Consider the following 13,961-nt stretch of genomic DNA (forward strand, 5'->3'; position numbering starts at 1 on the left):
CTGTTTGAAACTGATGCTGTGCACTGCTACATTTGATTGAATAAGGGTCGAAGCTTTGGGTGTAGAGGCTATGCTTCTTCAATTTTTACAGTCGCTGATTTAAGTGGCGTTATTGCGTATTCAAGATTATTGAAAAATAATTCCTGAAAACCTAGACAGGAACAATAAGTTACGAAACCAAAGCAGTGTTGGTGCTTTGGTTTCGTAACTTATTGTTCCTGATATGGTAAATTTTGCTTAGATTAACCAATTGGATAAATGTTGCTTTTACCTAATGTAACTTGATTTAATTTAAAATATTGATGATTCCTTTTTCATAGGGTTCAAAAATACACATACAGTGTGCAAGACCATGTAATGATATCTTTATTTTCCGATATCGATCACAATGCGCCAGCGACCAATATAACCGATATCCACGGGGGTGTTGCTTCCATCGTATCAGTTTGTGCTTCATAACTTTCTCAGTCCCAGCAATTAAATCTGCTGTTGGTAACACGCACAATTTGCTCATGCCAAAGCAGAGGCATGAACTTACTTTATCTATCAATCTTCCTTTAACCAACCCCAGAGATCACGAGTTAACACTATTATCTACCAACAATGTTATCCATTGATCGTTGCTCTTGCCGCTGAGTTTTATATATTAGCTTGCTATGTATTTTGCCGTCATGAGACGTCGATTGGTTTCTATGAATACGCCAAAGTTGAACATTCTAGTTAAGAGGTTGTGATAGTCAGCAGTCAGCGGTGTGCGTTATATAAAGACCCGGGTGTATCATCTGATTGCACGACGGTCAAGTGTTAGGCACCTCACGACAAATGCAAAAAGAAAGTACGCCGGTGGGATCTTTTAAAGCGTAAGCAATCGGTTACTTAATTGCCGTCAGACGACGATCCGTGGTGTTGACGTCGAAGCTTCAGAGTGTATTTTGGGGGTCAAAATTCAACGTTCGAGCATTGTTCCCGGTTGTGTTTGGCGAGCCCTGAATTTCGCTAGGTTATTCTCGGCAGTGCTAGCACGTGCCTCGGCATCCTCGAGTTCCTCTTGGCATTTTCGATACTTGCTCATGCTGAGCGAAGCGATCTCCTCAGCCTCTTCGATCTGACGCTGATATTCGCGCGCTTTATGTTGCATTCGGTCTACTACGTCCTGCAGCCGCTGGTGGTTCTTCTGGTCCTCCTCGATCTGCAACGATTGAGTGGCGAACAGCAGTGCTTGTTTAGTTTGCTTTGCTTTGCTTTGCTATGCGATCGATTGCTTTAAAGAAACGCATCATGATATCTACATGGGTAAATGTAAGTAAAAAGTTCATTGCCAACCTGGAACATGAGCTCCTTAATACGCCGCTCGTCTTTTCGGTAATTTTTGGCAGTATCTGCATGCTGTCGCTTTTCGGTCTCCAGCTCAACAGTAGCTTGGTGAAATTTGGCCTCTAACGCCGCGATCTGCTTACGTCCGGCGGCCAACGCCGCAGCCTGGGCCAGATCCAGTTGCTCCTGCAACTCACGAACTTGATGCTCATAATTTTTGAGTACTTTCTCCAGGTCTGCCGAATGATGCTGCTCTTGTGTCAATTCGTCCGCTAGACGTGCACAATCCACCATCGCCTTCTTGGCAGTTTCTTCCTGTTGTCGCACGTTGACGATTGTCTCGTCCAGATCGCTATGCAGCGCAACCAGTTCACCCTCAAGTTTCCTCTTTTGCAACGATAACGTGGCTATCGCCGCGGCCGTCTCGTTGCCTTGCGTACGCAATTCATCCACTTCAGCCTCAGCGGACTTTCTGCCGCGCTCAGATTGTTCGAATAGCTCTCTCGTTTCTTCGAGTATACACTTCGTTTCGTTATAGCGGCGCTCGGCTGCTGTACAGGCCTTACGCATTTCATCATGTGCCATCTGCTCCAGTTCCAACGCCTTTTGGGCCTCATGAACCTGTCACAACGAAAGGGATATCAGGACGAATATGAAAGATGCCTTATGTCACCACGTAAGTGCTTACAAAACATAGAAAATAAATGGATAGCTTGCTATTACAAAATTTGGAAACATCGAATTACGTAAATTAGTTTGGGATGCCAGTGAATCCGTCGGGAGTAAACACCAGAAAAATGGCGTAGAAGGCTCGAAATACGTTTCGATATTATAACAAAACTATATAGAGCTAACGTGCTATAAGTCAAAACACGGTCAGAAGTCATTGATTTTGATAATAATAATAATAAGAGAGAAAAAATAGAGCAAACTAAACGTGATAAAAAGCAATTGTATGATAGTCTTCAATACTCTACAGACCATATTCTGATATCGACGAATCGTCGCTTGTGCTTCAGTTATGGATTTATTTACGTTCTCAAGCTCGATTTCCATTTTATTAAAATCGGCCTCAAGAACCTTCTTCTTGTGGAGCGCGTCCACCTTAGCACGGGCTTCACTCTCCAGCGCCGTTTGCAACTGGTCTAGCGCCTTCTGGAAGTTCTTACGAGCTTCATTGAATTCTTGCTCTTTCTCTTGCAGTCTAGTAGCGCAATCCTGACGAATTTGCTCTTTCTCAACCTCAGCACGGAAAAGCTGAAACATAAAAAAACTTCACAATATTGGTTTTTTATCTAATTGTGCATTTGACTCAGTCAAATTGCTGCGGCTCGGCATCCCTCTTATCACACCGTAACCTGAAAGATTTAAGGGACCCTACTTATACCCCATAGGGCATACACACAGTGTATCGAATGAAAATCCTGTCTGAACATGTACTTCATGCATAAACCTAGCAAAGGCTTCTTTTTTATATCGAAATAATCAAGATAAGTCAAAAAAAGCGGCTTCCATATAATTCTAATTAATAAACCTTTAGTAAGCCAACCAAACATATCCGCTATTCTAAGGCGGGTTATCAAGACATATATAGTTCTGTAAAACTAAAATTAAGGGTGGCACTTCTTCTTTAAGTACGCGCAATCGACGCATCGGTCGTTCGCGTATCGTCATGGTGTTATATATTTTGTTAAAACATAACCTTTAGCTCCGGTTTAGACATCGGTAATAATCACCAATTTTTTCGCAAGATGCGCTTGTGTTTCGTCCATCTCAACAATAATTAGCATTTAGACGCTACTCTTTTTCTTTACTTCAAGATCTGGATTTCGCAGTGTAATGTATAGAGTATGATTGGTTCAGCTTGTTATAGGAAACAGTTCAAAGTGTCAATTGGGATCTTTTAACATAGAAGTACATAGAATCGAGTTGTGTCGCAAAGAAAAACATCTGCTATATGTACTGGGTACTTGAAAGAGAGATATATATAATGATCTTAATTTATGACCGTAATATTTAACTGCATTCTAAGGCCTAAGATTTACGCCACACATGTTAAATTTTCACGCACGAAATGTGACACGAGGCGGTTTTTAACAGATAATTTTAGACCACTGCGTCACAAGTTGCCTTGCCGCTTAAGACAAATTGTGTTGCATTAGAGTTAAGCTACTAGTCCCCTTAGCGGGTAACGTGTTTCATGTAGCATAGGAAGCTAGAGCTGTTAGGATGCTTCCTCAGAATCGTGGCTAACCGGGTTATCACGCGTTTGTCAAAATGGCCGTTTAACAAGCCCAGGTTTGCAATGGTGTGGTTAGTTTAGCCAGACGAACATAACTTGATTGGGTATGAAAAATGGAGCATAGTTAATTTACTCAAGTTTTTTTCAGTACATTTTTTTTTTTGAAAATTTAACATTTGAAACAAAGGTTAGCTGTCTGCTAGTCCGAACCAAAATGAATTGTTTTTTTACAATTGAATAAATTTAGCTCTTGCTTGTATCAGTTAATCAACTTACTTTTTATGGTCAGCGCTGAGAGTTATACTAGGTCGGCCTGTTTCGCCAGTAAACTTTTTTGTGTTTGCCTTTACTGTGTTCACTCATTCCTAGCGCTCGAAGAAAACCACATATTTGTCGTTTCTTATATCTTTTGTATTGCTCATATATACACCCATTTGTAAAGCTCAAATGCTCCTCTACCTATTCAGAATTACCCAGAATTTATATTAAAAAAAAAAACAAAAGAAAAAACAAACAAAAAAAAAACGAATTTCGAGTCAAAAATGCCACGTTAGTTTACGTAAAATGAATATTAGCAAACTTTTGTGTCGACACGAGCTAGTTCCGTATACATAAGTTAGCTCCTGCACAGTATTTGCATTATCTAACTTAAAAAGTGTGCTGTGTCATATATACTCGTATTGTCGTAGTCCCTGTGCATCGAGGAATACGTGTTAAGCATTAAACACAGCTTTGGCAGGATGATGCTTTGCCAGACATTTTAGAACGCATATACAGTATAGTCGAAAGCTTTTTATTTTTCTATTAAAACTTGACTTTGTTTTTTCTTCCTGCGCGCACGAAGTCACATTTGGCCAGCGTAGTTGTCTGTGATGCCCGCATCTATAATATAATAGAGTGCCTTATACCTCTAGTTTCGTTAGGACAACGTTCTATTACAATTCGTTAGAATATATATATTTGAAGCGGACATGTAATCTTAAATAAAAGCCAACATAAACTGAAAGCAGGCCGGTGTCTAGAATAACGAAAAAAGTAAGTTAGACGCAAAGCCGTGGACGATCTTTTCTAGACTGACCTTATTTTCCTGTCGCTCGATAGTAGCATCGGCTTCCTCGCAAGCCACAAGCGCATCGTCCCGTTCATTTTCAAGTTTTTTTCGTTGAGCCAACAGATTCTGGATCGTGCTGCCTTCCTCTGCCAGCTGATCTAGTACATTTTTGAGTTCGTCCTGAAGGCTCTTGTTCTCACGCTTTAGCAGTTCGATATGCTCAAGTGCCTCATCGTATGTGGCCTTTGTCTTGAACAGTTCTGTAGAGTAGTTCCGACATTCCTGTTAGAAGTAGATGTGGCTTTCATTATTTCTCACTTAACAGAACTCTTTTCTTTTTTTTTATAATATAACATGCCAGATTATTTCGAAACAAGCGATTATGCGGAAAAGTTGATCATTCAGCGTGTTCATTCAGAGCTTGCAAGACGTACTCCACGCCGACGGGTACACTAAATTAGGTATTAAAGTACCTGACAATTCATACCTTTTGCGAGGCATCAAGTTCGTGGGCGAGGTCGTCAGCCTTAACTTTCCATTCCGCAATAGTCTTGTCGAATGCCTTTTGTTTCTTCTCCAATGTAATTACCTAAAGCCAGTCAGAATCATTGCCATCTCTATACGTTACTTTTTCTACAATTAAATATTTCGAGTTTCATTTCTGGCACCATTCATTTTGCGCGCTACAGGTATTTACCTGTGAACATAAAAGGTTAACCGAAAAAAAAACGTTTGTTCAATTTCAAAGCTTTTTACTGCTATGATGCACTACTACTTCTCTGCTGATAGAATATTATTTATAATATGTAGCAACTATAGTGATTTGTCCCAAAAGGAGAAAGGTTAATTCTGCCAGATATCAGACCCCCGTGGACGATGCATGTCTCGGCAAACGATTGCATACAATGTAGTTGTTTTTGATACTAGCCTCTCATGTTATTCAAATATAAGTTCGTGTGATCGCAGTCAGTGACAGGTTACGTATTGTAGCCCATAGAGCACTAGAGTTAAACAGGAGAGGCAATGTCAACATTCTTATTGTACCTTACATGCTCGAATAGTTATCCTAAATGATTCAGGACGTACCTCATTTCGTAGGTAATCACACTTCGCTTGACTGTCGCGGAGTTCTTGAGCTAACAGAGCTTTATTTTTTTCCAGAGCTAAAATCTGTAAAATCAAAATATTGACGTTCGTCAGATAGTCTCTGGTCGTAGCTGTACGTGCAACTCCACTCGTTTGAGAGTACAGCTCTCAAAAGAAACTAATCAATTAGTACGAGACGAAGCTTCTGCTATAATTATTCATACTGGTAGATATAGTTGAACGAACAAAACGCAAGCCTTCTTATTAATGTAGTTTCTCTAGCGTTTACAGTCATTGTTTTCATTTAAATTGCCTTAGGAAACCCAGATATTGTAGCGTTCAGCTTGACACACCCACTAGGCTATATTCTGCACTTTTATTAGCATACGCTGTACGTATATCGTTTGCATGTAGCGGGGTTTTACTCGCGCTGAGAAGACGTTTGCGTTTCTTTGCAATACGCATAGGGTATCAAGTCCTCCTAAAAGCAAGACTTGAGTGAAATTTATCTATGAAGCGTTTCTGCCTGTTTCCAACCTTGGTCTCGTGAGTTGCGCACATCCCACGACTCTCGTGGAGTTGTATGACGAGTTTTTTGTTCTCCTCTTCAAGCGGTGGGATAGTATTTATAATCAATTCGTTGTACTTAGTTCGCCATGCTTCGGCTTCGTCAGTGATCTTGGCTAGATGATGCTGCAAATTAACCTTGGCAGCTTCCTCTTCTTGAAGCGATGTCTGAATTGTATTAACCGAATGCTCGGCCGCACGCTGGCGACCTTCGGCGGCCACTCGTTCCTATACATTCGTCAATATTTGAAACAAAGTTAGCATGACTCAAAGAGAAATAGGCACAGCATACAGTAGCCACCCTGATTGGCCACCGTCGTCGTGAGGCGCCTATACATATTTGTACGAATTAAGAAAATGATATATGAGAAGACTTATACTGGCTAACAACTGAGACTGCTTCAGCAGTTGCCTCATTAACAATGCTGACTGTAAATTTTCTACGATGAATTGGCATCGATTTTATAAATTACTCTGTTCTCGTGATCCGCCCTGCGTGTTGCGTCTTCTGCCTGTGTGGCCAGCGCACTCTTGGCCTTAGTCAAACCACTGATCAAGCGTTCCGCTCTATCAAGTTTTTCTTCAAGTTCAACTTTGGTCCTTTCTAACTTCTGGCGCGAATTATTGAGGTCGTTAACTGTGCGGTTGGCTTCATCTAATCGAAGCTGCATCTCGTTGCACTGCTGAGTAACGGCCTTCATCTGTTGTTCCAGTTGCGCCTGTGGGCGACACGCGGAATGCGTTAGCCCTTTGGATATCTTAACAAATGCATTTCTAAGTAACCGGTTAGTCACTATGTGTGTGATATAGGCGCTTGACCTACTTGATCAGAAAATAAAATCGATGGGCCTTCAATGGGCTGAAAATCTGTCTAAATAGGTACTTCGATATAAAGCTACGTTTTTTTTTTCGCTAGCGAATGACATATTTACTAGGCCAATGGGAACAATTTTTAGACAGACCATGCCGATTTTATAGATAGAGCAAATAGTATTTTTTTGCAATTGAACTATTAAGAAGCTGCATGATATCGAAACGATTGAAATAACGATAGACTAATTAATAATAATAATAATAATAAGACTGCTAACATTGTATGCTATACGAATTGTAGCATTATTATGTTAACAGTACAGACCTGATGTTTAGTGTGATAATCGAGCAGTTGGGTCAGATTGTTAACTTCGGATTTCAGGCCCGAACGCTCCCTGTCAATCCTGCGAAGATCGGGAAAAGGTTTGTTATATCTATTTCTGCTTAAAAACCATTAGCCAATTTGACATGTTGCTTGCTACTGGCGTATAGGATGCCGCCCGTTCGCGACTAAGTACATAAAAATAGGTTCTAACATAAGCTAAATTATATAGGAAATTATTCGTTTATGATATTGAACTAATTCAATGTAACGCCTCAGCTAGCATGTGCCATCATTTGGACAATTTCGATCCTTCCCGCCAAACAAAAAGTTGTGTTAACTTACAGTCTCACAGTGGTGGGCAACAGCGCGTCATATAATTTCGTTTGTTTCGTACTACCATTTGGTGTAATTTGGCTATTACAAGCGGGCTCAGTGGACCTCGAAATGGACCACATTTTGAGCTACGCGCCGCTAACAGACAAAGTTTGACTGGTCACTATTCGAAATAAAAAAAAAAAATAAAAGCAGAAAAAATAGTTTAATCTTGAAAAATCAACGTTCAGAGGTTAGATTTCTGTTCTTGGACCGTTTCATTAGAGACAGCGGAGACGAACAACATAGATACGAGAAAAAAACAGCAAGGTAGCAGTATAATAAGTTGCGTTTATAATAACCGCCTATCATTATATATAATATTGCGTTTAAACAAATGATATATTGTGACTTTACTCTGCGTTCGGACGCTAGTAGACCAACATTGTTTAGAACAGTCTGACCACGATCGTTTACTAGTCTAATTTATTCTCTTTCCTTAAAAACTGCCCTATTCCAGCAGCAATAGCATCTGTCCACGGACTAATAGTACGAACAACGGGGTCATAATCTGGGTGTGCTGTGATCAACGCTACAGCCGACGTGGGCAGGGCCTCCATGCGCATTCAACCCGCGACCCTCTCTATTCATATAGGTCCTCAGGTCTTCTTCTAGGTTATGCCTAGCTTAGACGAAACGTATCTAGTACTAGAAGTAATAATATCATAAATATGTACATTCGTTTTGCCTGTAGCAATCAAGCAAAGCCAATTTGGTTTGCTTTCATAGCTTCCAATTGAGGTAAAGTAGATGAAATCAGGGGTCACCCACTAAGATCTGGTCCTGGATGTTTGACAGGTGACGCAAATTGTTTACTGTCGCTGAATAGCAAAACGAAATCAAGAACAGGATCAGTTCCTATCGCTCGCTACCGTTTCGGAATGATCTTAATGATTAAGAACACTTATTCACTTATTTAGTCCTCCACTAACTGAATAGATGTCGCAGATTTTCTGTCGGGCTCTGATGCTAAACATGGCTTTAGACGTCTGACTAGGAGCAGGAAATGAAGTGAGTCCACGCCGAGATGTGAACCGAAATCACCACGTATACCCAAGTTCCTAGAATTTCTAAGTGCCTCTTAAAGGCATCAAAGACTATCAAATTAGGGATTAAGTTTGAAGTTATTCAACCAATATTTATTTACTTGACATGCTATGTAAATTCTGACATATTTAAATACGCAACGCTGAAAACAGCAGTGAGCAACGTCAACGAGCTGACTTTATTCGGGTTGAAAGCAGCGTAATAGCAGAATGATCATATTTACCTATGTCTATGTTTAGCAGTGCTGCATCTATCTGTATGCAAATTTTCGTCCATAAAAAATATATACATCAGCTAAATTGACCTTAAGGATCACTAGTTATTATACAACAAGACGACAGGATGTCTATAAACGTTCGTCTATTTGTTTAAATGGGCATGTTTATATAAGTGTTTCGTACTTGGCCTTCGCTTTGTTGAGCTGGTCGATTTGATCGGTGAGCTCATTCGAATGTTCGTTGTGTTTTCGGCGAAGTGCCGAAATGTTCTGCTCGAACTCTAGGTTAACCTCTTCAAGGTCCTTGCGTATTTTTGTCACTTCCACTTCCTTTCGTTTAAGTACTTCCTGAAATCGAGCGCAGTACGACGCTGAGCTGCCTATATAACTATCGCCACACCATGATTTAATCAATCTGAGAGAAACATATATTCAGAAATAATTAAGTGATACAATACGGTATGTTGCCATGACAATCTCGACGCATCAATTGCAGCCTCAGATACTGTACTGCGGGTATGTTGTTAACAAGCACATGACGAATGCTAGCACTGCCGGCAAAATGTGTTTCTTTTTTTATTCTTGGCTTCTTTCTATCTGAATGCATGAATGAAACGCTATAAGATGCGTCTACATGTACGAAAGCTCTAGCACGAATAGGATGCAAATGCTTGTGAGCTTCATTGAAAAAGTCATGCTAAATCAGAGTCTACACAACTTTACCTGTAGTGATTTTTCGTTTCTCTGCGCTTCGAGCAGTCGATTAGAAATCTCATCTAATTCTCTTCTTGTTTCGGCCTGTTTCCCTTCCGCGCGGATTCTCCCCTGACGCTCGGACTTCATCTCTTCCTCGAGTGCCTCTAGCCGTTGCTACAGAACGACAAGGTTGATCAACAGGGATGTTACCGATGTTTGCTAGCGCCACAAATACAACAAACTATGAATATCCGTGTTTACGTAGTTGGTCTACTGTAATTATAGTTTTCATGGGCTACTAGGTCCGAGCATTAAGAAATTGTGAGATGAAGCTAATTAAGATAGGCACTTCGAACTGTTCAATCCTTCAATCAATTTGGCTCGCCTTTTTAAAGATGCCGAGGGAGGCGGCCCGCTCGGATCTACGTTTCGTCGCCCGTCTACTAGACTGGCTTTCCCGTTCCGTTCAAAGCGTTATAATATATTTCCTGTTTAGTAGGTGCAAACGTATTAAATTTATAGATTGAGACTTCCTCTGTGGATTCACTAGTTACGGAACGGCGGTACATTGAACTGACCTCATTCGAGTTCGAAGAGTTATTAAGGGCCATCAAGGAATCAGGTCAGTGTGAAGCCGCTTCACTGTAGTACCCCAGCAGAGTTAATTAAGCTTCGCGAGGCTTGCAGAGTTTATGCAGTGAAATACGGAGTCGTTTCCCAGCTGAGAACTCCAACGTCGATAGCAACTATATTCGGCATATTAATGTGGTATGAAAAGAGGGGCCCGTTGTGGGTGTGGAGTTCATTTGCAACGAAGTATGCAGCGGATCACGAATGGGGTGGTCCGATGCAAAACATTCGGGACTTATAGGCCAGAAATGGTCTATTCAGTAACCTACTTCTATTGATCAGCTGCTGACGAATGAAGACAAAGATACATTGGAAGTGATCGGACGACAGCTTGTCTGACTATTAACACATGCCTAGAAGATTGGCGCTTTAGCAGCAATGACAGACAGAGAACTATACGTGGATAGAGCGGCCTAGTCAAAAAGACAACTGCCTAAATTTTACAGCGAGGGCCCGTACCTGAGGGCCTTACAGACCTGCATGACCTTTTTAGTAATGTCAGATTTAGCCGCTACAGTCTCATTCATGAAGGATCCGAGTTTTTGGATCTTTTCCATGAGTTGTTCTTTAGCTTCGCTATACAGGAACCTGCCGCGCCTGCTTATTCTTGTGCCGTACGTCCTCTTGGGAAGTGGCTGGCAGCCGCAGTTAAGAAATACAAAATTCTGTGGTCTCGGCCAAGGTTCGTCGAACGCTGAGCTATTCGATAATTCCTGCTCTTTGGCCATAATGGACGCACGTGTCCTTTGCGATTTTTTGCGCATTTATAGACTTGCAGTGCCACGATTGTCGGATGAACGCCTGTTTCGAAATAACGTTTCGTACGCAACTATGTTATTTATTGTTACGCTGGTGAAATTGAGTTACTTACCATTGGTGACAAACGTAGCTTTCAACTTGGCGTTCTGCATATAGATTACTAATACAGTGTCAAAGTTGAAACGGCGCCTACATATTCTAACGGGAATTCTCATAAATGCGCAGCTGATATAATATATGTATGATGATGATTTTGTCTAGTTTCTCAATTTCTATCACAGATATCGGAACCCAGTGACGGTTGCTACTCGATGTTTATGTTGGCCACGTAAAAAAACACATTACTTGCTCTGGATAACTAAATTGTTTGCATTTTATTACGCCAGCATCATGTGTCAAAACTCCATTTCAAGGATCAAGCGAATTCCAGAGTTACGGTTTGCGTCGTTCTGAAGCATCAATCAATAGACATCATGAGAAAGAAAGCTGTGTTTTAACGAGTTTTTACCTTAGCTTACGAGGTCTATGTATTTGAAACGTTACAGATAAAAATACGGTTGGGGCGTATTTATTGATGCCTTGTAGAAGAACCTAATAAAAGGCAGGATCTGAATATCTATTGGCCTAGACCACATTCGTCTGCTACATGTTACATTTTCTGCAAATAAAACATCAAAGATTATCAGAAAAAAGTCCTTACTTGAGTGCGTGCAAAAACCTTTTTTAGTCCACCGAAAAGCTATTGTTACCCTTTAACCATAGATTAGCCCTATGTGAAAGGCGCCAGTTAACCAGTCATTGGAAAATCTAATCTGCCCAGCAACAGCTGACCATATCTATAAAGTCACCAACGCTAACGCTCGTTGCTGTGCAATGAGACGATTTATTGATGAAAAAACATGGACAGATACCGCGAGACCTACTTGCTTTTTATAGCATTTTTTAGAGGAACATCCTGTCTTAGAACGGCATCCCCATATGCATAGCTCAAACAGCGAGTCTTATAAAGATAAAAATCTGATTACCCACGTTTATTTGTATCAGCAACAAATAAAAAAGCTATACCTGCAAAATATATTATTTGTTTCCTACATATAAAGGGCTAGCTGTTTATGAAACAGAGTTACCACGTCTTCTCTGCGTATCGTGCATATATCATGGGTTTCGCTATAGAAATCCTATTCAAAGTGAAGTCGACCGGCCGACCGTACCTAATTGTTAAGTGAAGAGTGATGAAGACTCCTTCTGATTCTGCACCATATCATAAATTGGACGTGGCAACAAATTTCATACTAAAATCAATTAACTAAATCACTATATCAGTCACCAGCTACAATGTCTCGGCAGAGATCAACAGCTGAAGAAGCTGAAAGCTTTTTTCCTCTCTGCGTGGATCGCGCAGGTTTTTAGAGGGTAAAAAAGCTGGGCTCGCATGGGATCGGCACACGGCTGAGAATTCTGCACAAAAATCGTTTCAAGTGGGAATTGTTTTTGGCCTGTTTTTTAATTAACTTAGCTCTTCGCTGCAATGTCCGGCCACCAGAGAATATTCTCGATTCAACCTAGGGTAACACGCAGCCATACGTGGAATACATACGGATGCCACTAGGTATTGTGTATACATATATATTGATCAGAAGTCGTCGGGGAAGGGTACCTATCTTCCTATGCGGCTAAAGTGGGTCTTTGCGATCACGAGAAAAGAGCAGTGTCGAAGTTTTGATCATTACGATTTGGACCTCATGTCATAGTCACCCGAGAAAGACGTTGCATTAATGAAAAATTTTTTCCCTAGTTGTTCCAGCTGCAGCAGTAGTTTCAAGGTACATATTGGTCATAAACACTGATTTAAACATATGAAAATATGCAATCCCATTTTCGAATATTTGTATATTTTCATTATTTAGCAAATTACGTATATACTCACGTTATAAAACATGTGCACCATCGTAGGGTTTGAAGCGAACACAGGCTGCTGTAAGTCGCGGGCGAGTTGTTTCGACTCTTGAGAAAGCGAATAGTTTGGGGGGACATAGGCCTCATGTTTCTGGAATGGATAGAATGAGCCAGAAGCCGGTGTATTTCTAGCCGCCTGAGCGGCAACCGGAGATGCAGAGGTCTGTACTGTCCCCTCTTCCCCTTTATGAGAACCTTCCTCAATTTCCATTATAATCAAAATAGTTAATCTGCTGTACGAGTTTTGGTAGTTGGTAGAAGGACTGGTTTCAGTTCACTAAGCACTTTACACGAAATTATAGAGAAATAGCCAAATGCAATTCGTTCCTGCTGAAAATCCCTAAGTCTGCTTTCAAGACGACTATTTCCAGACTCACGACTCTACAGTCTTCGAACGGCTGCAGTAGAGCTTAATCAGAATCCTTTCTTCCTCTGCCGAAAAGCTTTTTTTTTCCTTATATATACGGTGTTGGTACAGTGGTCATTGCGGGTTTTCACTAGCAGTTCACACTGCAAGTTATTGCTTTAGGGAGCCAGGTTAAGCGCAGGACGGCTCCGAACGCGAAAAGTCACGGCCAGTCGGGGCCAGATTTGCTCGAAAACTGAAGTTCTCGCCCAGGAGACAGCCTAGTTCAATCGCAAGTGCAAGCGGGTGTGGGTGGCGAGACGGTCGCGAAGAAGTGAGGAGGACACCGTAAAGATGACTAAACCACCGTTTAGACTCTGTGCACATTATCAAACGTATATACATACATCCGAGACAACCAGTAGGTAAATGATGGTGACATTCGAAGAGTTTTAGGGACACTTGAAGTAAAATGAGCGACTCCAACTGTTCGTTTAATTCGAGGAGAATGGTGAAGTAATTTTGAAAAATGCACATATA

At 41.0% G+C, this 13,961-nt stretch overlaps 1 protein-coding gene across 1 annotated transcript; it reads right to left on the minus strand.

Moving 5' to 3' along the window:
• Window positions 1–343: 343 nt before the first annotated feature.
• LOC111250386 (uncharacterized) lies at window positions 344–13,684 on the minus strand. Its single transcript, XM_022805562.2, has 12 exons — window positions 13,047–13,684; window positions 9,758–9,904; window positions 9,219–9,382; window positions 7,399–7,477; window positions 6,734–6,979; window positions 6,231–6,488; window positions 5,694–5,777; window positions 5,095–5,196; window positions 4,635–4,889; window positions 2,296–2,571; window positions 1,324–1,935; window positions 344–1,189 (listed from the first exon to the last, which is right to left on the minus strand). The coding sequence occupies exons 1-12, from the start codon at window positions 13,284–13,286 to the stop codon at window positions 947–949; spliced, it is 2,706 nt and encodes a 901-aa protein (XP_022661297.1). The 5' UTR covers window positions 13,287–13,684; the 3' UTR covers window positions 344–946.
• Window positions 13,685–13,961: the final 277 nt, after the last annotated feature.

Source organism: Varroa destructor, unplaced genomic scaffold (genome assembly GCF_002443255.2).
Source record: "Varroa destructor unplaced genomic scaffold, Vdes_3.0 BEIS01000004.1, whole genome shotgun sequence".
Taxonomy (NCBI): Eukaryota; Metazoa; Arthropoda; class Arachnida; order Mesostigmata; family Varroidae; genus Varroa; species Varroa destructor.